The 24,444-nt window shown below is 47.3% G+C and overlaps 1 protein-coding gene across 1 annotated transcript in view; it reads right to left on the bottom strand.

Moving 5' to 3' along the window:
• Positions 1 to 1,040: 1,040 nt before the first annotated feature.
• The window catches only part of FBXO15 (F-box protein 15), a 37,215-nt gene continuing 13,811 nt past the window's right edge, over positions 1,041 to 24,444 (bottom strand). Inside the window, exons 5-10 of the mRNA XM_061130720.1 lie at positions 23,803 to 24,012; positions 20,199 to 20,325; positions 19,082 to 19,164; positions 18,076 to 18,218; positions 2,590 to 2,714; positions 1,041 to 1,413 (exon numbers count right to left, since the gene is read on the bottom strand). Of these exons, the coding sequence (XP_060986703.1) occupies positions 1,144 to 1,413; positions 2,590 to 2,714; positions 18,076 to 18,218; positions 19,082 to 19,164; positions 20,199 to 20,325; positions 23,803 to 24,012 (958 nt within the window). The 3' untranslated portion in view covers positions 1,041 to 1,143. The remainder of the gene's footprint in view (positions 1,414 to 2,589; positions 2,715 to 18,075; positions 18,219 to 19,081; positions 19,165 to 20,198; positions 20,326 to 23,802; positions 24,013 to 24,444) is intronic.

Genomic DNA, 24,444 nt, shown 5'->3' with positions numbered 1-24,444 from the left:
CCCACACATACACACAGTGGTCACATGATCTTCATCCAACACACACCCCTACACACCCACGTACATAGAGTGGTCATGTGATCTTTACCCAACACATACCCCCCACACACACATACATAGAGTGGTCACATGATCTTTATCCAACACACACACACATACATACATATAGAGTGGTCACATGATCTTTACCCCCCTACACACACACAGTGGTCACATGATCTTTACCCCACACACAGACACATACTCACACCCCCACACACATACATACAGTGGTCACATGATCTTTATACAACACACACACACACAGTGGTCACATGATCTTTACCCCACACACATACACCCACACACATGCATACAGTGGTCACATGATCTTTACCCAACACACACCCACACACATACATATAGAGTGGTCACATGATCTTTACCCCACACACAGACACACACCCACACACATACACATACACAGTGGTCACATGATCTTTACCCCACACACACAAACCCACACCCACACACATACATACAGTGGTCACATGATCTTTACCCAACACACATCCCACACCCCACACACACAGTGGTCACATGATCTTTATACAACACACACCCCACACCCCATACACACACATACAGTGGTCACATGATGTTTACCCAACACAAACCCCCCCAAACACACATACATACAATGGTCACATGATCTTTACTCAACACATACCCACACACATACATACAGTGGTCACATGACCTTTACCCAACACACACCCACACACACAGTGCCTTTATAAAGATCAGGTCACATGATCTTTATTCTACACACACACACACACACCCTCAAGAGAAAACTTACTAGTTTCCAGTCTCATCCATTTTCTTGTATTTTAAAGTGCAAGGGCAAGAGAAGAGTAAGTATTTCCCTTTTTTATTTTATATGAATTTCCACTGTGATGTGCTGCTTTCATGTTTTTAAAATTTAACTTAATCTTCTAAATGTTAACTTTAAAATGACCCAGGAATCATAATTTATAATGTGAAATAAGACAACACCAAACAGACCAGTGCTTTATTTTAACTCAAGACAAACACCAAGAACAAAACCAGTTAGTCCGATGAAAACAAACAGCAATAATAATTTGCCACCGATTGCTGCTGCTAGTATTTTGTCCCAAACCACTGGTTTACTTTTGCCAACCGCAGGTAAAGAGCCAGGCTGACAATAAAGTACTCCTCCGTCTCTTCGATCCACACCAGCTCCATGTGCAGCCTGCCTTCCGAATCTGAGTAGTCCACATAGTATGCCTCCCCCAAGAAATGAGGGCCGTCAGAGGGCCCGGGACAGCATCTCATGCAAACCGGGGAGCTGAAACACCAGAAGGGTTTCCCGTACTCCTCCAAAAGAGTTAAGTCCATAATAGAGCAACTCTACAAAATAAACACAAATATTCATAAGTGGCAAGGATAACAATCCCAGTTGGACCTGATTTAGTAAACGGTGAGATGAAGCCTCGTCATGAAGGATTATGTGAAAGAGGAGGGAGAAGAGGAAAGAGAACAAAATTACAGGAGGAGGGAACAGCACGTGCAGTGTATGTGGACTTCCTGACCCTTTAAGTTGATGTTCTGCCTTTCCTGGTCCTCAAGATCTACTGTGATTTCAATGTTCTCATACATGTTTCTGTAAGACTCATCTGAACCCATTTTAAAAAGCCTGGCCTGCGCTCCTGAAGAAATGAAACAATATTCTTTTGTGTATGACAGATCTTTGCCGAAGCTTAAATACCTGTTTACACGTACAATTAATAAAACATCTCATCACAGTAAAGAGCAAGTGGGTCAAGGGAGACGCCTTAGTGATAATGAGGTGGTCTTCATGCTTGGCGACAACGCGGCTCTTGGCCTCGGTCATCACCCCTCATCCCTGTGACGAGGCTTCCATGCTCCTAGGCAGGATAAAGCCAGCTCACTGGGGGCCTCTGCATCCACAGCAGAACCGTCCCGTGAAAATCCAGCTCACCCCACAAAATACAGAAGGAGAGGAGTGAGAACCAGGGCGCCCACAGGCACAGGGGTCACAGGAGGAGCCAGACTTTGCAAGAACCACGCTCCTCTGCCACCCCGGACCAACCCCCAGCCACATCAAGCCTCCTGGCTGTGTGGCTGGTTTGTGACAGAGGCAAATTCTGATTTAACTGTTCAAGGAAATATCTGTATGCTGGAACGGAACTGCAATATACTTTAAATGGGTGTATGAGTAAGACATTTTTGAGTAAATGCGATTTGCCTGGTGCAACCTACAGCTCCACTCTTTCTCCATAAAACAAACAGCCAAAAGGGCTTCGAGGGAACGCATGCGTGGGTGCAATCAACAACGCTCAGAAATGGTGCTGAGTGCCACCCACCCACCTCGCTCAGTGGAAAATAAAAGGCACTCAGTAAGCATTGGATAAGTCAATCAACTGATGGTCAGTGGTAAGAAGACGTGCACGACTCTTCCGACACCAGATCAATCAATCTAGGACTTTAAAAGCAGCATCACACATACACATCATCAGACACGTTAATGATACAGAGACCAAGTACTTTAAGAAAAAAAATTACCTTTATACAGCCATCAAAACTATTAGTTTTCCAAGAAAGGCCAACTTTTCCAATAAGAGGTAGGTGTTCTGTATTATTTTTAAAACTTATCACGCTGAGCTTCATGTATTCATTTTCAAGGCATCCTGGAAAGATTGAAGATTTTTAAAATTACTATATACCAACCAACACAGGACGACAGGTCAGCCACTATTCCCCGGGTCAGCCACTATAAAGAAGCCTCATGGATCTAAGAGCTGGGTTCGGAGATGGAAGGAAAGAGAGACCCCAGCATCTAGCTGAGGTCAGGGCACCAGCATCTGCACCCGCATTCCCAAGACAGAGAAATGAGCGTGTCTCACTAGGGAGACGGGCAGACCCCTGGGGTGAACCCAGGCAGCACCCTGTCACCATGGAGAGGCCGCTGAGAGATCACCAGGGGTTCCACTGATCTGATAAAACCTAACAGCAAGGAAAGTGGGGAAACATAGCAGTGGAGCTTAAGAAAATAGGGGCCAGAAAGTGCAGAGAAAGGGCATTAAGTGTGAGGGAGAGATAGACGTCCAGAGGAAGGAGCGGGGAGGGCAGGTGACCGTGGACGCGGTCAGGAAAGGAGCCCCACACAGCGTGTCCTCACAAGCGGAGAAACAAGCAGAAATCCCAGGCCACGCAGACCAGCGCTGAGCGGCCTGCGAGCAGCCTGACCGTGGGGGCCGTCACAGTGGGGCTGCACGCACGCCTGGGGCCCGCGGGGCCGCAGACCCTCCTGTACCCACTGTAACGCATCCTGCTAAGGCTGCATCACCCATGACAGGGTCACGGGCCTTCACTCGCAGAGGCCACACCTGCCCGAGTGTGAGATGTGAGTCCACGGGCCAGCAGCGGGAGGAGAGCCAGGAAGAGCACAAGCTCTCTGACCCCACGCCGTTTCATTCACAGGACAAGAGAAAGCCAAAGCTGAGCTGCTGCGGGAGCCAGAGTCCGGTTCTGGGAACTCGGCACAGCGTCCTCACATACGCAGGACACGGGCTCTGAGTGGAGTCCCGTCGGGCAGTGCGGCTCCAGCTCCGCGGGGCCCATCAGCGGCTCCGGTCTAAGGACGGGGCAGCCCAGGTCCCTCCTCGCCGGCTTCTCCAGTGAGGCCTCGGGGGAGGCGAGGCAATGCCATCCTTCCCAGCAGACGTGGCCCTGCTCAGACCCGTGTCACCGCACAGCCACGCGGGGGACTGCCGGCCGGTCCTCAGGCCACAGCAGAAAGTGGACTCCAAGGCACCACAGCCAGTGACAGCTCAGTGGCATCCGTCCAAGTTAGTAAACATGAAATCTCTCCAGGAAGCGAGGACCGCTGCTTGTCCGTCATCACCAGGCATCCCCCCTGGAGACCAGCAACGACACTGTGGAGTCTTCACGGTCAGCGCTCTCCCCACCGACCCCGGCAAGCGCTTCCGCCTCTGAGATGGAACACGGGGAAGCTCTCCCTCCATGTAAGCGATCTGCACACAGGACGCAGGTGTGACGGTGAGTGTGCGTGAGACGGGTCACGCTTCTGCGTATTTCCTGTACACCAGGCATGAGGTAGGCACTGTGTGCCCAGCAGCTTAAAAGAACAGCCCAGAACAGGACTACTCATTAGACACTGTGCTTCTCTGAGCTCATAGCTGAGAAAGCAGAGAGGTGAACAGCACCCTCCCTGAGGCCACACAGCAGGGAAGTGGCAGAAACGCAACCCAGACCATGTCATGTGTCTACATGACATGTTACGACAGATTAAAATGGATATGAAATCAGGGAAACAGGATCACCCATTGGTTTAAACACTAGCTGAGAATGTATAATGTGGGTTTAGATTCTCAAGAGGCTTTGTTTTCATTTTACTACCAACAGAGTAGAAAGTATGAACGCACAGACCAGACGTGCTGGGGAACCAGCTGCAGCCCCCCAACCATGGCTGATTCCCTGGGGTCCCTGCCTGCCACCCCAGCCCTCCTGTGACCGGGGGTGAGTGGCCTGGCTCCTGGCTGGGGCGCATCCCTGCTCGCCTGGGTCAGTGTGAGCAGTAGGCGGGGGCAGAGAAGGGAAAGCTGCCTTGACGGATGGGGCCAGCGGCACAGGCAGTGCTCTGGGGTCAGCTCCTGGTGTGACAGGGTGATGCTCTCACGGGAGAAGCTGATGCTCTCCAGGGAGACTGTGAGCCAACACACCCTCATTAAACTCCTGCGACGCGTAAACCATTCGGAATAAACTCTGTTGTTGGATCCTGTCTAACCTTAACCTGCTAACACATAAAGGCCACCCCAAAACCGCAGAGAAATACAACACAAGGCTCACTACCCTTGGCTTTCAGGACATGTGCTTACAAACACGAGATCTAAGAGTCGTAAGGACTTCATTTCAAACCCTTCCCAGGCATTTACTAGCAGTGTGACCATGGTCAAGCTCCAAGCCGATCAAAATGAGATTCGAACAGTAAGTACTTTATAAAGCTGTGTGATTAATGGAACTAACAGTAAATAGTAACATTAGAGGATGGGTCATTATAAATGCCACGCTAAGCACTTTTATGTATTATCCCAACAATAATAATCCATCTAAAGAGTTAAGTCTACTGCCAGCCAGAAAGATGCACCATGTTCATGGATTGCAAGACCTGAGACTGTGAGGATGTCCATTTACCCAAATTTGATATACAGGCTTAATCCTCTCAATCATAATCCCAGCAGGTGTTTTCTTAAATGTTTTATTTTGTACTGGGGTATGGCTGATTAACAAACACTGTTCTGACAGTCTTAGGTGGACAGCAAAGGAATCCAGCCATACATACACCATCCAGCAGGTATTTAATAACTAATTTATCAATAAAAAATAAGATTTGACAAGCTGATTCTAAAATTCACATGGCAATGCTAAGGGCCTAAAATAGCCACACAATCTAGAAAAAAAAAAATAATTGACTTCAAGAATTACTAAAGAGCTAAAGCAATCAAGACAGTGTGGAATTACTATAAAGATCAATAGATGAACAATGTAGAACAGATGGGTCCAGAAATAAACCAATACTTTTACAAGCAACTGATTTTTTGACAAAAACATCAAAATAATTCAATGAGAAAAGAAAGCCTTTTCACAAATGGTGTAAGAACAACTTTCTATTCATTTGGGAAAATGAAATGAACCTCAACCCTTGCCTCATACTTCATACAAAAATTATTTAAGGATGGTTCACAGACTTAAACCATAATCCAGCTGGAAGAAAGAATATCTCCATAACCTGGTGCTGAAGTTTATTTTCTTAACAGAAAATAATACCATAAAACAAAAAAAAAAAAAATGAGATTTCATCAAAATGAGAAACTTCTGATCACTAAAATGGTAAAATCACTAAAACCACCAAGAAAATGAGGAGCTTCCCTGGTAGCTTAGTTGGTAAAGAATTCACCTGCGATGCAGGACACCACCTGCAATACAGGGGACCCAGGTTCAATCCCTGGGTCGGGAAGACCCCTGGAGAAGGAAATGGCAACCCAGTCCAGTATTCTTGCCTGGAGAATCCCATGGACAGAGGAAACTAGAGGGCTACAGTCCACAGGGTTATAGAGAGTCAGACTCAACTGAGTGACTAAACCACAACCACCGAGAAAATGAATAAGCAAGCCACAGACTGGGAAAAAATATTTGCATAACATGTATCTGGTAAAGGACTATTACCCAGAATATATAAAAAACTCTAACAATTGAGGAATAAAGAGACAAAACACACAGACACAAGGATTAAAAGACACTCCAAGAACAAGATATACAAATGGATAATGAGCACGTGAAAAAGTGCTTACCATTGTCAGCCATTAGCTAAAATTTAAAAGACTAATAACATCAATGGTTGCCCAGGATATGGAGCAAACAGAACACTCAGACACAGATGATGAGAGTGTAAAATGGTATAACCAGTCTAAAAACTGAAGTTTGGTAACTTCTAATACATAAAAATTTCTTATATATTAAAAAAAAAAATTGTCAACTTTAAATCCATAAATCTGCCCTAAGATTCAACTTTTCAGCCCTAGGTATTTAGCCAAGAGAAATAAAAATGTATGCCCACAAAAAAAAAAAAAAAAACTTTCATAAGAATTCTATAGTAGCTTTATTCCTAACAGTCCAAACCAGAAAACAACCCAAATTCCTTCTCTAGCAACAGAAAAACAGGTGAGCAAATTCTGGTGTATTTATTCAATGGAATACAATTTATTAATAAATAGGAATGACGATCACCCTTGCATCACAAAGATGCTATGCTGAGAGGTTGAACACATGAGGACATACTGTACGAGCCCGTTTGTATGACGTCCTAGAACAAGCAAGACTAATCTATCATTAAAAAAAGAAAAATGTATATGGGAGTTCTTGAACTATTCCTGTAATTTTCTCTAAGTTGGAAAGTAGAGGGGAAAGTTACAGAAAATGAGGCACTCAAGGGTTAGCTGTTACCTTGATCAGTTTTCCTCCAAAGGCCTGCCCCTCTGCATACGCACCAGCCCTGCTTCTCCCATCCAACCTGTAACTCCGGGCAGGGCCCACTTGAGTCCTCGCTTCCTCATCCCCCAGTGCCTTAGGGAGCTTACCAGTCACCTCTGCGGCTGACAGCACCCTTCTAACTGCGTTCATCTCTTCCTTTCCTAAACCCCTGTGTGTTAGCCACTCAGTCATGTCCAGCTCTTTAGAGTGGGTTGCCATTTCCTTTTCCAGGGGATCTTCCCAACCAAGGGACTGAACCCGGCTCTCCAGCATTGAACCCAGCTCTCCAGCATTGCAGGCAGATTCTTTACCACCTGAGCCTCCAGGAGAGCCCTATACTCTTGAACATTTAAAGATACTGGACTATTGATCTCTTTCCTGAAATAACTTAGTCTCTAGGAATAAAGGTCAGGTCTTCTGTGGCATATAAATGACACTACTATTAACAGTTCTCATTTCTCAGCTATGATTAGAGTTCATTTTTTGCATCATAAACAGAACACAGAAAAAGCGGGAAGTAAAGACAGTGGGGAGGAGAGACCAGTGATTTTTTCCTAAAGCAAAAAACACAGAAGGTGGGGGTTCAGTTAGATTAGAACTGCCTGAGGCAAGGACAGCAGAGCACAGGTTAACTAAACAGATAAACTGAACAAGACAGAACCCTCGATCACCATCTGGAGACCAGCTCAGGAGCACAAATAAATGGAATGGAAGCAACTCTCAGGTGTCTGTGCAAGTTTTGGATAAAGAGAGAGGGAGACCCTATAAACCTAGAAATACATGCCACAGAGTGTTAACAATTTACAGCTGCGGAGACCTGATGCTACAAAGTAGTAATTAGGAACGACTCTAATGATCAAACAACAATGGCACTAATTCTTAAGGTGAGAAAATCTCCTAGCAGCTGTCTAAAGTAAATCTCCCCTGGAATACACATGGCTTTGCTATTTTTCTTAGATAATTATCTTCAGATAATCTTCAGACATGTCTATTATTTCAAACCCCTGATGTACATAAAATGTAAATAGCTAAATGCAGTTACAGACCAGGTCCCTGAACATGAAGAAAAAAATCTGACAGACCCAGAGGACATGTATTTGTGATTTTCTCTAAGGAACTTCTGGGCATTCATGAAGTTAGAATCTCAAACAGAAGTAAAGAGGCCAGAAATGTAAAAGAGGAGGAAAAGGGCTCATGTAAGTCTTCCCAGGTGGCTCAGTGGTAAAGAATCCACCTGCCAATGCTGGAGACGTGGGTTCTGTCGCTGAGTCGGGAAGATCCCCTGGAGGAGGAAATGGCAACCCACCCCAGTATTCTTGCCTGGGAAATTCCATGAACAGAGGAGCCTGGTGGGCTACAGTCCATGGGGTTGTAAAGAGTAGGACATGACTGAGCAACTAAAAAATGATAAATAGTTTCAGAACCTCAAGGCTCCTTCACACAGGTCCTGGGTCCCCAGGCTGGGGCAGATAGGGGCCAGGGGACGGGCTCGCCAGCTTCAGGGGCCACAACCTGTGCATCTGCAGAGGACCCTCCTGGTTTAATGTCACCATTCTGAACTGAATAATTTTCTCACAAGGAGCCTCAAAGTTTCATTTTACACAGGGCCCCACAAATCACATCGCCCGTCCTGCTTCAGGGAAAAGACCACTGACTCCCAACGAGCCGTGACGTACACTACACGGAGGTCTATGTCCTACTGCCGAGTGGACAGCAGTCTGTAGTGCCGACTTGTCCATAATGGGCCACCGAATGTGCAAAACAGTTTCGGTAACCATCACCAGTGACAAAGATGCTATGAAAATTATCTGCTGTAATTTTTCTAGATAATCACCACCTAGAAAATACTAAACAATTTCTAATGCTTTCCTGTTACCATAAATGTATAGACAGGATAATTCGACCTAGAAACACAGAAAGTAATTAGTATTAAGGAACAGAGGAAACAAAATACTATCTATTTTTGGAATCACAACCAATAAAAATGGGGTACCATACTATATAAGAAACATATCTCAAACAAACCATAAAAAATTTAAAGTAGAATTTCTTAAAAAGAGGTTATCTGGGCTAAACAGTTTCTGCACCTCAAAAGATGAACAACCCTACACTTTTGCAGAGTAAAAGTTCCTCAGGCCCATAGCTTCTTTCAGATCCCTCAGTGTTTTCTACTGAGCCTTACAGAGTACTGCACTATTTATTATTTAATCAGCATTTTAATGAAAAGCACATCACAAAATCTCCAAAGGATATAAAACGAATTTAGTAACAGATAATGGAAATATAACCTAAAGAGTATTCACTCACAATGACACAAAAATGAGTTGAAAAAAGTCAAAGACCTATGTAACAAACATTTCTCCTAAGGAGAGGGAAGAAAACTTAACAGAAAGTCCAGAGCCCTGAATGAAACCACATCAATTCCTTCCAAATTAATGTACACATTCGATACAAATCTGATCAAAATCCAAATAAGACACTTAAAATCTGGCCAAGTGATTATTTTAAATACATCTAAAAGAATAAATGGATGGAAATAACTGAGACGTTTTCGATAAAAGATCTTTGGTAAGAAACAGGACCCTGGGGGAGGGACACATTTTCATAACAAAATCCACAAGTAAAGCTGGACAAACTTCCTGCCCGGTAGAGTCACAGGGAGAAGGGGCCAGCCCACAGCAGAGAAAGAGCCTCACGGGAAGGCAGGGAACTGCTGGCTGCCTGTGAGCACGTTCCCAGCCCGGGATTGAACCCAGGTCTTCCACATTGCAGGCGAATTCTTTACCGGGCTGAGATTCGAGGGAAGCCTTGGGTTTACAAAACGAAGGGAGATAATCGAAAGGGAACATAGGTGAATGTTCGCCTGGCCTTGCCACGTGGGTGCTTTTTACGTGTAAAAATCTTGGAAGAAACAACAGTCCTTTTTTCTAACGGACTTTTTTCTAAAGGACTGATGATATACAATGAAAAATTTTGAGTGGGACCTTCCCTGGTGGTCCAGTAGCTAAGACTCCACACTCCCAGTGCAGGAAGCCATGATTTGATCCCTGGTGGGGGGTCTAGACCCTACATGCTGCAACACAAGATTCCTCATGCCACATTTAAGACCTGGCAAAATAAATAAATATTTAAAAAAAAAAAAAACTTGGTGAGGGGGAGATCCAAAGCAACATGTACAAAACTTAAAAGGCAAAAGACAAAATGTTGAAAATATTTGCAACCAATATAACTCATATAGATCTAGTAAACACTTAAAACAGTGGAACCAATTAAACACAAACAACTGGAAATTCAGTTAGGAAAGAAACACGAAAACCAGACAGCACTGGCATACCCTCCTCTCCTGGGACACTCCTCACTTCCTCTCTTACCTTGCCACAGGTCACACACCCGTGACAGGTGCCCCTGCAGCCTCAACAGCTGAGGTGCCCTGAAACAGCCCACCTGACAGCGCTTCAGTAACCGCCAAACTCAGCTACAGTCCACGGGCTTTTTAAACAATCAACCTAACATTCAACGTTTGCACACTTAAAACAATCAGATGTCATTTTCACCTCTCAAATTACCAAACGTTTTTCAAAATAATGCTCATGATAGTAGCGGTATAATCATGGAAAAGGAGACCTAAACGCCCAACAGAAGGAGCATAGGTCAATAAAGCATGATAAAACCAAACAACAGGTTGTCATAAACTTCCCAAAGTCTAATTTTTCAAAGGCTATTTAGTGATGTGGGGGAAAAGCAGGCACTGCTCCCACAATGTGGTCCACAAATATAAACACAGCTAGAGATTTGAAAATGAACCAAAAGAGAAACAAGGGTTGTCCTTGGGCGATTTTTGTTTGCTTCTTTACAAATGTCCACATATTCAGAATTTTCAAATCCCATAAAAGGAAAAAGCCGTTAGTTTTTAAATGCATTTTTGTAACAACTCAAATGACACCAGCAGCATACTTTGTTATTTAAAAATTCTTTTCCTCTGCCTCTTTACCATCACTCTCCCTGTCAACACTGATAATAAGTCTCAACACTGATAATAAGTCTCAACATGCTGTACTGTGCAAAATCTTTTTCCTCCAGCTTCTGAAAATTGGTAATTAGCTTGATACTAAGATCAAAAAATACACATTCTTTCATACTTCACACTGCTGAACGTGCTCCTTTTCAGGGTCCATTTACATTTCAAAGACACGACTGGACCGCTTCCTGTCTGCTCCTCCATTGGGTGAACTGCATTGGCATCCTGAGACAAGACTACCCTTAGAAAGCCTGCTGGCCTTTGACTGAGGTCTGGAGACGGGTTTCAGGAGGATTCCCACCTCACCATTCCTCTCTGACTGAGCAGACAACGTGATCCATGCTGAACACCTTTCCTCCTGGGAGTCTGGAATGTGGGTGAGGCTGGCAGAGGATGCCCACATGGCCAGCCCCAGTAAGAGCCCTGGGCGCTGAGGCTCCAACACGCTTCTCAGGCAGACAGCACTCGGCAGGTGCCGTCACAATCCTATGTGACTGCACGGCCTTGGGGAGGGGAGGGGGGCTGAGTTTCCCTGGGCACATTATGACTTCTGTACTTTTACAGCTGTGGATACATGGTTGGCACTGGGTCCCCAAGACCCAGAGGACCTACTGGGAGGACTCACAGGACTCAGGGCATAGCTGTCATTTTAATGGCTAAGATTTTCTACCTCGAGGATACAGAGCAAAGTCAGCGGAGGAGAAAAATCTCAAGGATCTGGAGGAAGGAGGTACGAGCTCCAAGGTCTTGCCGCTCCCTGCAGGCTGCCTCCGAAGTCAGGCCAGGCTGCTCAGTCAGTGCCCTGCAATTCTAGGGCCGTGAGGATAAAACATTTACCCTTGATGGGGGCACTGTGCTGTCATCCCCTCACACAATGACAGAGCTGGAATTGACTAAATATACCACCTGGAACCACAAGCACATTTCTCACAAACCTAGAGGACATGTGTGTTTGTACTCTGGTAAAGAGGGATGACGACTCTGATGGCAACAGCACCCTCTGCTGGTCCACATCGCAGAACCACAGGCAGAGGAAACATGCAAGAGTGTCGTATGAAGCCTTAAGGGGAAAACGTCCCTTATGGTGAAAACAACCGATGAAAGGCAAATTGAATTGCTCCCATCGCAGGCTGCCATTCTCCTTTACTCAGCCTCCTTCATGACCTAACAATCATCTCACCTTCTCAGGGTACGTCAGCGTTCCAGCAGAGAAGGGCCCCACCTGACACCCTTGCGAGCCCATCGCCTTGAAAAGACGGTCACACGCAGGAGAAAGCACGTCGCTGCAAAGTACCGCATACAGGAGGCAGCAGCCAAGTGCTCGAGACCCTGGGCCCCGCAGTCAGCCCGGGGCGCAGCCGGGGCACCCCAAGCACACACTTCAGCCACTCGAGCAGTGACCCGGGAGTGGGCACAGTGCCCAGCCCCCAGGCTTGCCGTGAAGACTCACACAGGCACGACGCGGGCCCGCCCGGGCTCTCTGCCACCCTCGTCCTGGCCTCCTCACAATCGAGGGCACAGCTCAGGCATGAGGGGCTCAGAGTGCGGTCAGCAGGACGCGGTGCTCCCCGGGAACAAGGAGCAGGGGGTCCTCTCCTCTGAAGTCCTAGCAGCCCCCGCGACACGGGCCTGGGCCCAGCCCCTGGAGAAGAGAGATTGTGTCAGGCTGGGATGGCGGGGCGCGAAGGGCACCCAAGGGCCCGGGGCCGGAGCCCTGAAGTGCGAGACCAGGCCCTCTGCAGCAGCAGCCCCGGGCATGCACATGGTGCCCTGGGAACAGGTGTGCATGTTAGCAGCCCCGCAACAGTGTGCCCCAGGGAAAGGGGCGAGACTTCATTTTCTCCTTTAAATAACAGAATCAAGGTAAATGGGTGGACGGACAGAGAAACTACTTTGGGCTCAATGAAAAGCAGAAAAAAAGGCAGGTGGGCTGTTTCTGGGCAGAGCAAATTCAAGTCCAGAATGGATCATTCTTTAGATCACCTTTCAATTCCTTCCAACCTCAAGACTCCAAGATTCTGGGCACAAAGGGAACTGGGGGCGGGGAGGGGGGGGGGGGCGGGGTGAGAAAATCTGAAAGTTAAACAATCTAAGGAGTCAACTCAAAAAGCTAGGAAAAGATCAAAATAAAGCCCAAAACAGATGATTTCTAGGAAATTATACAAATCTTAAAACTGATTCAATTAAAAGTAGAAAACCTGCTTATAACTGAAAAAGAAACAAATTTAAAACATAAAAAACTGAAAACTATAGTTTGAGTTTAAATGGAAAATACTAGAAACCAAATAACTAAAACTAGTATTTTTAAATAAGCACATATATGAGAACAGGAGCTTGTCTTAGGGACTCTAGGATGTTAACCTTCCAATTGAAGATGTATTTATGAAATTTACTATGTTAATAGTGTAAAGGAGAAGAAATCATCAATAGTTACCCAAATGTATTTCATAACATTTAATAATTATTCCTGATTTTTGTAAAAAATGCAACAAATCCAGGAAAAGAAAGAAACTCAAGAGGACATATAACAAAAACCTAGAAGAAATGTACTTAGTGACAACATATTTTATTAACTTAATTCCCCATTAAGTTGGAAATACTCTCACAAAGGGGAATTTGCCAGTATCTTTCAATATTACATTTGCAATGTACTCTTTGAGCTAGCAATCCTATTTCTAAGAAAGTCTCCCAAAGACAAGCTGACAAGACGTGAAATGATATGTGAACAAGCCTATTCACTTTATATTCACTAAACCACTATCTATAACAGCAAAGGCTGGAAACCACAGAAAAAGACATGAACAAGTGAAAGCTGCTCGGTCGTGTCTGATTCTTTGCAAGCCCATGGGCTATACAGTCCATGGGACTCTCTAGGCCAGAATACTGGAGTGGGTAGCCTTTCCCTTCTCCAGGGGATCTTCCCAACCCAGGGATAGGACTCAAGTCTTCCACATTGCAGGCAGACTCTTTACCAGCTGAGCTACAAGAGATGCCCAAGAATACTGGAGTGGGTAGCCTATCCCTTCTCCAACAGATCTTCCTGACCCAGGAATTGAACCAGGGTCTCCTGCATTGCAGGCGGATTCTTTACCAACTGAGCTACCGGGGAAGGAAAAAAAGAGAAAGACCTGTATCTTACTCTAAAAACTAATCTTCAGAATAAATTATTAATTGGAAAAAATGAAGTAACTTCAAAGGGAGTCTAGTATGTCTCATTTTTAAAAATTGGGAGAAATATGAGTATATTAGTATATAGCATTATGTATTCAAAATGAAACACTGAAAGAAGAAACTTTAGACTAACATGAAGGATTCCCTTTGGACGGAGGGAAAGAACAGAAGTGAAGAAACATGGCAGAAGTAAACGTCTCTGAACTACACTGTTTTATAACTTCAACTTTGGACCATGTAAATGTGGTATGTAATTTCTTAATGCAAAAACAGAAGCAAAGCAATCCTGAAAAATAAGTCAACTGAAACAAATCACCTTAACTGTATATCAAGGTGATAGCATAACCACACAAAGCAGAATTATTTTAGGTGACCTAACTTTTTCTAACGTGATATATATATCTTAAGTACATAAAAAGTCACAAGGAAAATCTTAATTAAAATAACATGTAATGTGTGCTTAGTCAGTCATGTCCAACTCTTGCAACCCCATAGACTGTAACCTACCAGGCTCCTCTGTCCATGGGATTACTCCAGGCAAGAATACTGGAGTGGGTTGCCATTTCCTTCCCCAGGAATCAAACCCCCACCCAGGAATCAAACCCAGATCTCCTGCATTGCAGGCAGATTCTTTACTGACTGAGCTATAACGGAAGCCCTAACACGCAATAGGTTATTATTAGTAATATCAGTATGGGGGGGCGGTTTGAAATTTTATATATTTTGATGTTGTTTGGAACAAAGACTTTCAGCATTAGAAAATAAATACAAGTATATAAAAATGATAGGTGAATTAAAAACCCCAAGATCTTTACTTTAAATGAATGCATAATTTATTTCTACATATTATAAAGTCTACAAACCTCACAGCTCTGCCCAGTGAAAACCCTAGAAGAGATGAAAACCCAAGAGCAACAGGTGTCCTTAGGCTATAGATTATTATCTCTAAATGCCACAGTCTATAGTGAAAAATAAACGGAAACAGAGGTCCTGGGGAAATGGCCAAGACCAGGTCTGGGTGGGAAACAGACAAAGTGAGATTGAAACGTCTCATCCTTTGGGAACACAAGCAAGTTACCAAAGAGGACTAGCGTCATGTCAGAAGAAGAGAAGCAGATGACCCATGACAGGACAGTCTGAACATCACAATAATAATAAAACAATGGCTTCAAATGGACCAAAATAAATAACCTCTGCTCTTTCAATCCATGAATTAACAATAATACCTCCCTTGAGAAGGAAATGGCAACCCTGTCCAGTATTCTTACCTGGAAAACCATGGACAGAGAAGCATGGTGGGCTACAGTCCATGGGGTCACAAAGAGTCAGATAGGACTGAGCAACTGAGCACAGAAAACTTATAAGTCATCTTCAAAGATGATTACAGCATAAATTACTATGTTGTATGTAAATCAAGAAAGAATCAAGCATGTATCATGCCTTTCCTCTATTAATTATATTTCATGGTAACTTAACAATTGACAAAAGAAAACCCGTTTTTATCAGATGCTAATAATAGATGAAGAAGGAATGATACAATTAAGGGAACATCCTTTTATAATCTCTAATAAAATAATGGACCAGGCTTCCCTGGTGGCTAGGTCAGTCAAGAATCTGCCTGCAATGCAGGAGACTTACATGCAGGGCAGAAGACCAGCTTCAGTCCCTAGGTGGGGAAGATCCCCTGGAGAAGGAAATGGCAACCCACTCCAGTATTCTTGCCTGGAAAATCCCATGGACAGAGGAGCCTGGTGGGCTACAGTCCACAGGGTCGCAAGAATGGGAAATGACTTAGTGACTAAACCACCAATAAAATAATGGATTTAAGTACCCATCATCTGGTAAACATTCATGGAGAAATTTACAACAGAAGAAGCAGGGTTGTTCTTCTGTTGATGAACCCACCCATCAATGAACCCACTCACTGATGAACTCACTCATCAATCTTTATATTTAGACAGATTACTTGAAAGACACAAAACACCAAAGCTCACAGAAGCAGCAGATAACCTAAACAGCCCAACATCTATAAAGGAAATTGACAGTGTAGCTAAAAACCTTCCCACAGAGCAAGCTTCAGGACTTGATGGCTTCAAAGGTGAATTCCACCAACCACTTAAGAAAAAACTACTGCCAATTCTATCCAAAATCCTCCCTAAAATTCAAGAGTTGGGAACATTTCCCAACTCATTCTATGAGATCAGCAGTCACCTGAGACCAAAACCACACAAAGACATTACAAAACAATTGGAAGGTATAGCAGAAACGACAAAGAAAATAGTTACTAAAAACCTTAAGAAATGTGCAAAATTAGTATGAAGAAAATTCTGATACATTCCAAAAAGACATAAAAGTATTTTTGAACAAACTGAAAGACATTCCACATACTTGGGAGGGACAAATAAACAACAAAGATGTCAGTTCATCCTAGGTTAACATATACATTCTTCATAAGTGTAATTAAAGTGCCAACACCCACAGGAAAGCCTAGAAATCTTCTTGAGACAAATGCAAAGATGACTCAGTGAAGAAGGAAGGTGTATGAACAGGCAGAGAAGCCTACCTGAAGCAGATTCCAGTGACCAAACTGGGGACAATTTTAGCTTCACAAAGAATAATGTCTGTAACTGATTATAAATTATTGAGTTCATAAAAAGCCAAGAGTCCAAAGTGACAATAAACAAGAAAAACAGGAGAGAGTGTCCTCAAAACTGTTTCTACCATAGCAGGTGATAAATACATCAATTTCGTAATCTGCAAATTGGTGGTTAAAAGAGAAAGGTTAAAGCATTTACCCTGCCATTACAGGAAGTCACCCAGTTAATGAGGGGAAAAGTTCTCTACAAGAGCTCAGCTAATAAATGCCGACAGAAGGACGTGATTTTCTAAACTACAAAAAGATGATGTAGGCAGGGAGTATTGCTAACATGCTGCTAAGTTGCTTCAGTTGTATCCAACTCTTTGTGACCCCATGGACTGTAGCCCACCAGGCTCCTCTGTCCATGGGATTTTCCAGCCAAGAATCCCGGAGTGGGTTGCTGTTCCCTCCTCCAGGGGATCTTTCTGACCCAGGGATCAAACCCAAGCCTCTCATGTCTCCTGTACTGGGGGACGGGTTCTTAACCACTAGCGCCACCTGGGATGCCCAGGCAGGGAATATTAATGGATGTCAAATCCATTAGGTGAAAGCATTTGGGGGAATAGAACATTCAGAAAAGAAGTATATAATTTCCCCCTTACCACCAGTGTGAAACTTGAGTCTATGCAAGTCTCTACACCTAAGTTCAAGTTTACAGGATACAAGGAAGGACACCAGGTGGGAACCAGCAGAACCAGGGCAGGAGTTTGCGTCACCCCACCCCCCGGGTGACGCCCCCTGCCTCCTGTCCACCCCGTCTGGGCTCCTTTGCCCTCACCCTGGGCACACCCCACACTGGCCCTGTGGGGGGCCATCCACCCCATTCACCACACTCCTTTGAGAAGGAAGAAGTCGGGGTGGGAGAGGGTACAGTGGTCGGGCAAAGCACGAGGTAACAGTGGAAAGGGCGAGCAGAGAATATTCCAGAAGGTAGAGAAGGGGGACGGGAAGATGGAGCCAGAGCCAGCAACTGGAGAGGGTAGGGCTGACCTGGAAGCCCCACAGCCTGCATAAGGGGTCTGTGGGGGGAGAGGGTGCGGAGGGCCAGGAAGGACACAGGTCCATGGTCACTCAGGGGCCTTCCTTAACTCGCGTATAAAAAGTGGTTCCCTCGCCTCTCCAGTCTTTGAATTTCACACCGAAACAAAAACTCAAACTCACTGAGCTTCACCTTTGTTGGCGGAGAGGTTGCGGAAGGAGCCGCAGAGGCAGGACACGCCACCGCTGTGCATGTCCACGTGGAGCCGGTAGCCGTGCAGTCCTCGCTCGGGGCTGTCGTCCGAGACGGGCGTGTGAGGCGGCGGCTCGTAGGGGCTGAGGGGCAGAACACACGCAGGAGTCTGTTAGCCCAGAGGAGGAGCTCCACGGGAAAGGCTCCCGAAAAACGAGCACCCCTCCAAGACGCCAGCTGCTGCCAGCCCTCTGCGGGTTCCGACAGGGTTCAATACCACTGGCTCAGAAGGACGGACGTGTTCCTCTTCTCAACTTCTGTACAAACGGGCAAAAGTCGCATGTTCCCTGGGCACCCCCGGACCACCAGGATGCAACGTGGTTGGGAGCCGCCCGGACAGCAGCTCTGCTCCGGGTGGTCCCGGCACTCAGAGGGCTGACTGTGTGGCAGGTAGACGCACCGGACAACAGACCAGCAGCGCAGGGACCCCCGGGAGGAGACCCAAAGCTACGCTGAACGAGCCTTCACCCAGGAAGAAACACGCTAGCAGCTAATGTGCCGAACAGCGCGGCACTCGGGAGCTTTCCAGGTCGGTTCGCGGGTGCCCTGGCCCCGGGGGGTGAGAGGAGCCGAGGAACGGACAGCACAGCCCACGCCTGGAGCTCAGACCCCAGGGGCCAGGGGCCTGCCTGCTGTGGCATACGCGCACGCGGAGCAGCGCCAGGAGCGGGCGGCGTCTCAGAGCGCCCGAACTTCGCACTGCAAGGCGCTGCCCCGGTCTAGAGACCACATCCCACACGGCGTGACAGCCGGAGCCCTAGCGAGTGCAGCAGAGGCTACTCGCAGGTAACCCAGTAACCGTTGGCAAAAGCTGCGTGATTATGCCCGTCGGCTTGCAGCTACTGATTAAAAACAGGGTATCTTCACAGCTCTTCTCAGAATGTTAGGACGGTTTCACCTCAGACTCCCTTATGCTGACTGTACAAAACTGCACGGTGATACATACACAACAGGCGACCCCAGCATGCTCCTCTCCATGAGGAGGTGCAGATGCAGGTTTGCCATAACGAACGCCAGCTCCTCCTCCCTCTGCAAAGGCAATTAAAAGAAGACGTGTGTCAGTGGAAATATTTTCATTGTTTACAGCGTCGCTGTTTTTGATCTCAGCACCGGCATCTCACAGAGAGATGTGGTGTCTCAGCGTCTGAGACCCCGCGGTGCTAACTCACCATCACCATCTGATAAGACTTAAGACATCACAGTGAGGGCATGACCACAAGGCACCCGAGACGCACAGCGCATGGAGCCAAAAGCATTAACACCCTGCACCCGTGAAACATCAGAGTGCCCTGTGCCGTATGGTGACGGTGAGAATATACACTGTTAATTCCAGGTCGTTTCGGAGGCTTTTCACAGATAAAGAGAACACTGGTGAGACCTCCACCATCGGGCCAGCCAGAGTCCTGGCACCTGTGTGGCCAACCCAGGTGGACCGACTCACGAGCCCAGAGCAAGCCATGTGCGGCATGGTCCACAGTCACCATGCGCGGAGGGAGGGAGTGAGGAAGAGCAGAGGCCACGGCGGGACGAGGGGAGAGGAGGTCTGGAGGCTGGCGTGGGGGCCCGGGCTCTGCCTAGTCATCAGGGACACGTGTGAACCATTCTCACAATCAGCTTGTTCACAGCCCACAGCCACAGGGGCAAGCCAGTCTGGCTGCGTGGGGAGCAGGACACTGTCGCCCCTCACTGCCACGACCGCCCAGGGGATGAGGAGGAGCTGGCAGACCAGAAAGGAAACGCCTGGGGGGCTGCTCCCCCGCCATGAGCAGACACACCGGTGAGCCCCCGGGGTGAAACAGGCAGGAAGAAGCTTCGGCAGAGTGGCAGGCAGGAGCATGGACTGCCTGGAGGGGAGAGGACATCCTGGGAAATCACAGGGAGATGGGAACCCAGCAGGCGGGCAGGAAGGGTTTGTGCCTCGGGCGCGGGCAACAGTGGGACCCGGGCAGGAAGGTGAAGGCGTGAGGGGGCAGCAGGAACGGGACCCACCCTCTGCTCCACATGCAAGGGGAGCGACTGGGGTGTGGACGGGAGGCCGAGGGGCGGGTGCACACCGGGCTCACCTTCCAGAGCCCCACCACGAGGCCGGGGGGCAGGCAGAAGACCCTCGTCAGCCTGTCGCCGCCCACCGCATTGGACTCGCTCAGCTGGCTCAGCTGGTACTTGGTGATCAGAGAATGCCATCGGGGCCTTTGAACGTCATGCCAAAGAAAGCAGAGAGGAACATGAGCTCTGGCTGGCCCGTGCTGCCCACGCTCTTCAGTGCGTCTAGAGAGACTTCTAGGAACATCTAACCATGCACAGGTAGCTCATAGGGAGAGACAACCTGCATAAATAAAAAGCAAACCAGGTAAACCCAGAGTTCTCCCCAGCCCCTGCCCTCACTGCAGTGAGCGGCACCATGGCCCAGGGGCAAGAGGAGGGCCGTCCTCACAAGCCTGGACACCACTGCCATCAGGAGCAGAGCCCCAAAGTACGGCCCTCGATAACACAGAAGATGAAATCCCTTAAATGACAAAAAAGGAGCGGTCCACTGGTCTACCTGAAAACAGAGTCACCTCTTCAAGTTATCATCAAGAACAACTCAGAAACAGTGGAAATTGTTAACAACAGAAAATAAATTTAAACCAAAATCACAAGGGTTTTCATGAATGAGACGCAGCGTGAACTCTGTTACGATTCAGAATCTGAGAGTAAGTAACTCCCACGTGCAAGAGAATACAGCTCAGCGCTACTGCCCGTGACAAACAGATCAACAAAAGGATCTATTGATCCACCTGCTCCACCGCGGCGGACGGAGGTGTCTGTCATTCCGGAGGAAATTCAGGAAACCGGGAGGGAGAGGAGGACTCGGCGGCCAGTTAACACAGCTCAGCTCCAATCAGAGGGAACTCTCTAAGGAGAGGGGGGCCCCGGGGGCCCCTCCAGCACCTAAGACACACGCCAACTGGTCACGGGTGTTCAGATGTCCGTTAGGCAGAAGCACATAAAAACCACGGTGTTCCACCATGCACTCTTTGAAAGCAAGGGGCTCTAAGTGTGGAAACCAGACCCCTCCATGGCTACCTGACCAGCCGAGCCCTTCATCCAGCTTCTTGTGCTAAGAATCACACAGGTTAGGTGAGCGTGAGTGTGAGGCAAGGATCTAAAGATACACCGAGCGTGGGACGAATACCCTGGGGGAAGCTGAACACAAGGCTGGAGACCGAGTGTAGAATTAGGAGAACCGGAGCTGAACGCTTAGCTCCAACCCTGCACGCTGTCTCAGCCTGACTTCACCGGTGTCCGGGGAGGGAGAGCAGGCAGGAGATGACATGAGAGCCCCCCCCAGAGCACGCGGCACCGCGAGGGGCTCGGGGGCGGCAGCCACTGCGATGATGTCGCCAACGTGGATGCAAGTGGGTGGGGCTGGGAAAACACCCCGAAAGGAGCCTGACGCCCCAGCCCTCAGACCACGGCTCCAGACCAGTTTGATGGACACCTCAGAGGCCATGCCGGTCCCCGTTGGCCTTGGTCTTACAATTCACCCTGACACAGAAACTAAGGCTGATGGTGACCCGACATTTCTCAGAAGTCCGGGAGGCAGAGCATCCCCTGAAGAACACCAGAGACACACACAGCATAACCCGTCTGACCAGGAAGGCACGTGTTACAGGGATGTGCAAACTGGAAATCACATAAATAAGGCTTTCATTGTTTAAAAAAAAATCCTCATAGAGGAAACAAAATAAAAATCACTGTGTCTCTCCTTTGCTGTCACACAGATGCAGAAGGGTTTTCATTTCTGCACCATGGACGCATCTTCTCACAAACCTACAATAAAAGCGTCGATCAAAACAGACTCCTGAGAAGCACTTTCAGTTTGTTCAGCATCGTGGATCAAATAAATGCCGGCTGAAGTTCAGTGAGTTTTAATGGAAATAAATTACATTAAATGAATTTTCACAGTGAGTACTAGCTTTCTGTTACTGTGCAATATCAGGTATTCCTGACTTGGATAACAATTTCAGGAACATCATATCTTTGAGTGAGTTTACAATTCAACACCACCCATTTATGAACTTTCATGAGCGTTTTACTTTGATGCACACTGTTCTGTCCTTGTCCCTATAACCATAATCTCATGATATGCCAGTAACGTACTGTTCAGTCACACGGGTACAGAGGCTGCAGACTCACTCTCTGAAAACAATTTCACGGTGCGTAAAACCTAAACAGGGCAGGAGAAAAATCTGGGGTCCACAATGATACCAGGTAGAATTTCAGAGATTCATGCAGATAAAGGTACCATTCCAAAAAAGTAGCTGTTCCCAAAATATCTTTAGTTAATATAGCCAGGGGAAGTGATGCCCATGTTTTCCTTCACAGTAGTAAGAATATTTTCAGAATACAATAAAACCTGGACTCACTAGCACTAGGAATACGACACCCCCACAGTCACAGCACGACAACCAGATCAGAGATCACTGGAACAGCCCTCAGAGAGCCAGCGCTGGAGGCAGGACCACAGACAAGCGGCTTGGCCACAAACTGCAGAATCGTGTCTGCATCCAGGGACACCTGGAAAGAAGGCGGTTCTACTGAGCAGAAGGCTGATGCTGCAGTGAGATTTCAACACCTCCCTTGGCAGGGGCTGGAAGCGGAGCCCATGGTGGGGCTGCAGCTCAAAGGGCAGTGAGAACAACGCACTGCGAGGTCAGAGGGGCTGGGGGTGTGAGAGAAACCAATGCCAGAGAAGGCAGCCACCACCTCTGCATTTCCACACACGGAGATCCAGGAGCTCGGGATGCCACACGTGACAAAATCCAGCTTAGAAAAGTAAGCAGGACCGAGTTCTTGGGAAAACCAAAAGCCTAAGAATGAGTGTGAACCCACGGCACAGCTGCCTCACAACGGAATAATAATAAGGACTCAGTAAGCACCAGCAATAAGACACATGAGACCCGACGTGCGCACTGGACAGTGAAATTCTGTGATCTCACCGCAGCCATGCACATTGAACACTATGTCACAACCAATCTCACCCCATTTCACAGGTGAGAGTGTGGAGGCATGGAACAGCAAGCCACCTGCAGGAGACGACACAACCAGCGAGCTCAACAGAAAAGCAGACAAAACAGTAAATGACTACACGGCCTAATGCTTAAACTATGACTACTGTATCACCTACTAAAGAAGGGAAATGTAATCATTTTATATGTCTCTGTATCAGAATGGTTTTAAAATGAAAAACCTCAGAGGGTCAGCCATCTATCATTCAGGAAACTGTCACGAGAAAACCATTCCCTAAGCCGTGGATAGGGCTTCCCTGATGGCTCAGTGGAAAAGAACCTTCCTGCCAGTGTAAAAGATGCAGGTTCAACCCCTGGGTCGGAAAGATCCTGTGGAGAAAGGAAAGGCAACCCACTCCAGTATTCTTGCCTGGAAAACCCCACAGACAGAGGAGCCTGGCGAACTACAGTCCATGGGATCTCAAAGAGTCGGACACGACTGAGTAACTAAACAACAATGAGCTTATTGATGTGTAAGCCCCTTCTTTTCCTATTCGATAGTAACCCAGAATGAAAGAGAAGGCTTGCAAATGCAATCAAATCAAAATATTTTTTCACGAGGAAAGGCAGGCCAAGAGTCGCTCCCTGTGACACAGCCTTGCCCTGCAGCACGTACCTGATCCTGGTGGGGGTCCTGGACTGGCCCATGAACACCGGCGTCACCCCACACAAGTCCAAGGTGGACAGCGTGGCGAGCGGCGGCCAGGCCTTGCTGTACCACACGACCGTGACGGAGGAGTCGTTGAAGGAGAGGTGTGCATGCTCCATGGTGTACTCTCTTCCATCGTCCCCTCTCAGTATGATCACCCAGCCTAAGCCAGACATTCTGAAGACAGAAAAGCGAGCGAGAGTGTTTGCCTCACAGCAAAAAATAAAAACGAAGTCTGCCACATGTCATCTAAAGCTCCAGAACACGCCTGGTCTGAGTTTTCAGGCCACAGCAGCTCTCTCGGGACCTGTCCCCTCACCTCACAGACACCCGTGGAACCGCTGCTCTGTGCCAGGAGCCGGCAACACACAGGTGAAGACGACTAAGGCTCTGCCCGCTGAGCAGGGCCTGGCATCTCCCGCTTTATTAGAGCCAACTACCAGGCCACGTGAAACCTTTGGACCATATATGTGGGATGGGAAAATGCCATTTATTTTATAGGCACACAAGACCACAAAACATCCAACAGTCCCTCCCCATGTAAACCACGCGTACGACCTGCACACACAGTACTCAGGGCTCACGCCATCCTTCTTTGCTAACGTGAGG

This window comes from Dama dama, chromosome 27 (assembly GCF_033118175.1).
Source record: "Dama dama isolate Ldn47 chromosome 27, ASM3311817v1, whole genome shotgun sequence".
Classification (NCBI taxonomy): domain Eukaryota; kingdom Metazoa; phylum Chordata; class Mammalia; order Artiodactyla; family Cervidae; genus Dama; species Dama dama.
The sequence above is the reverse complement of the archived record's forward strand: the minus strand, read 5'-3'. Positions and strand labels throughout refer to the sequence as shown.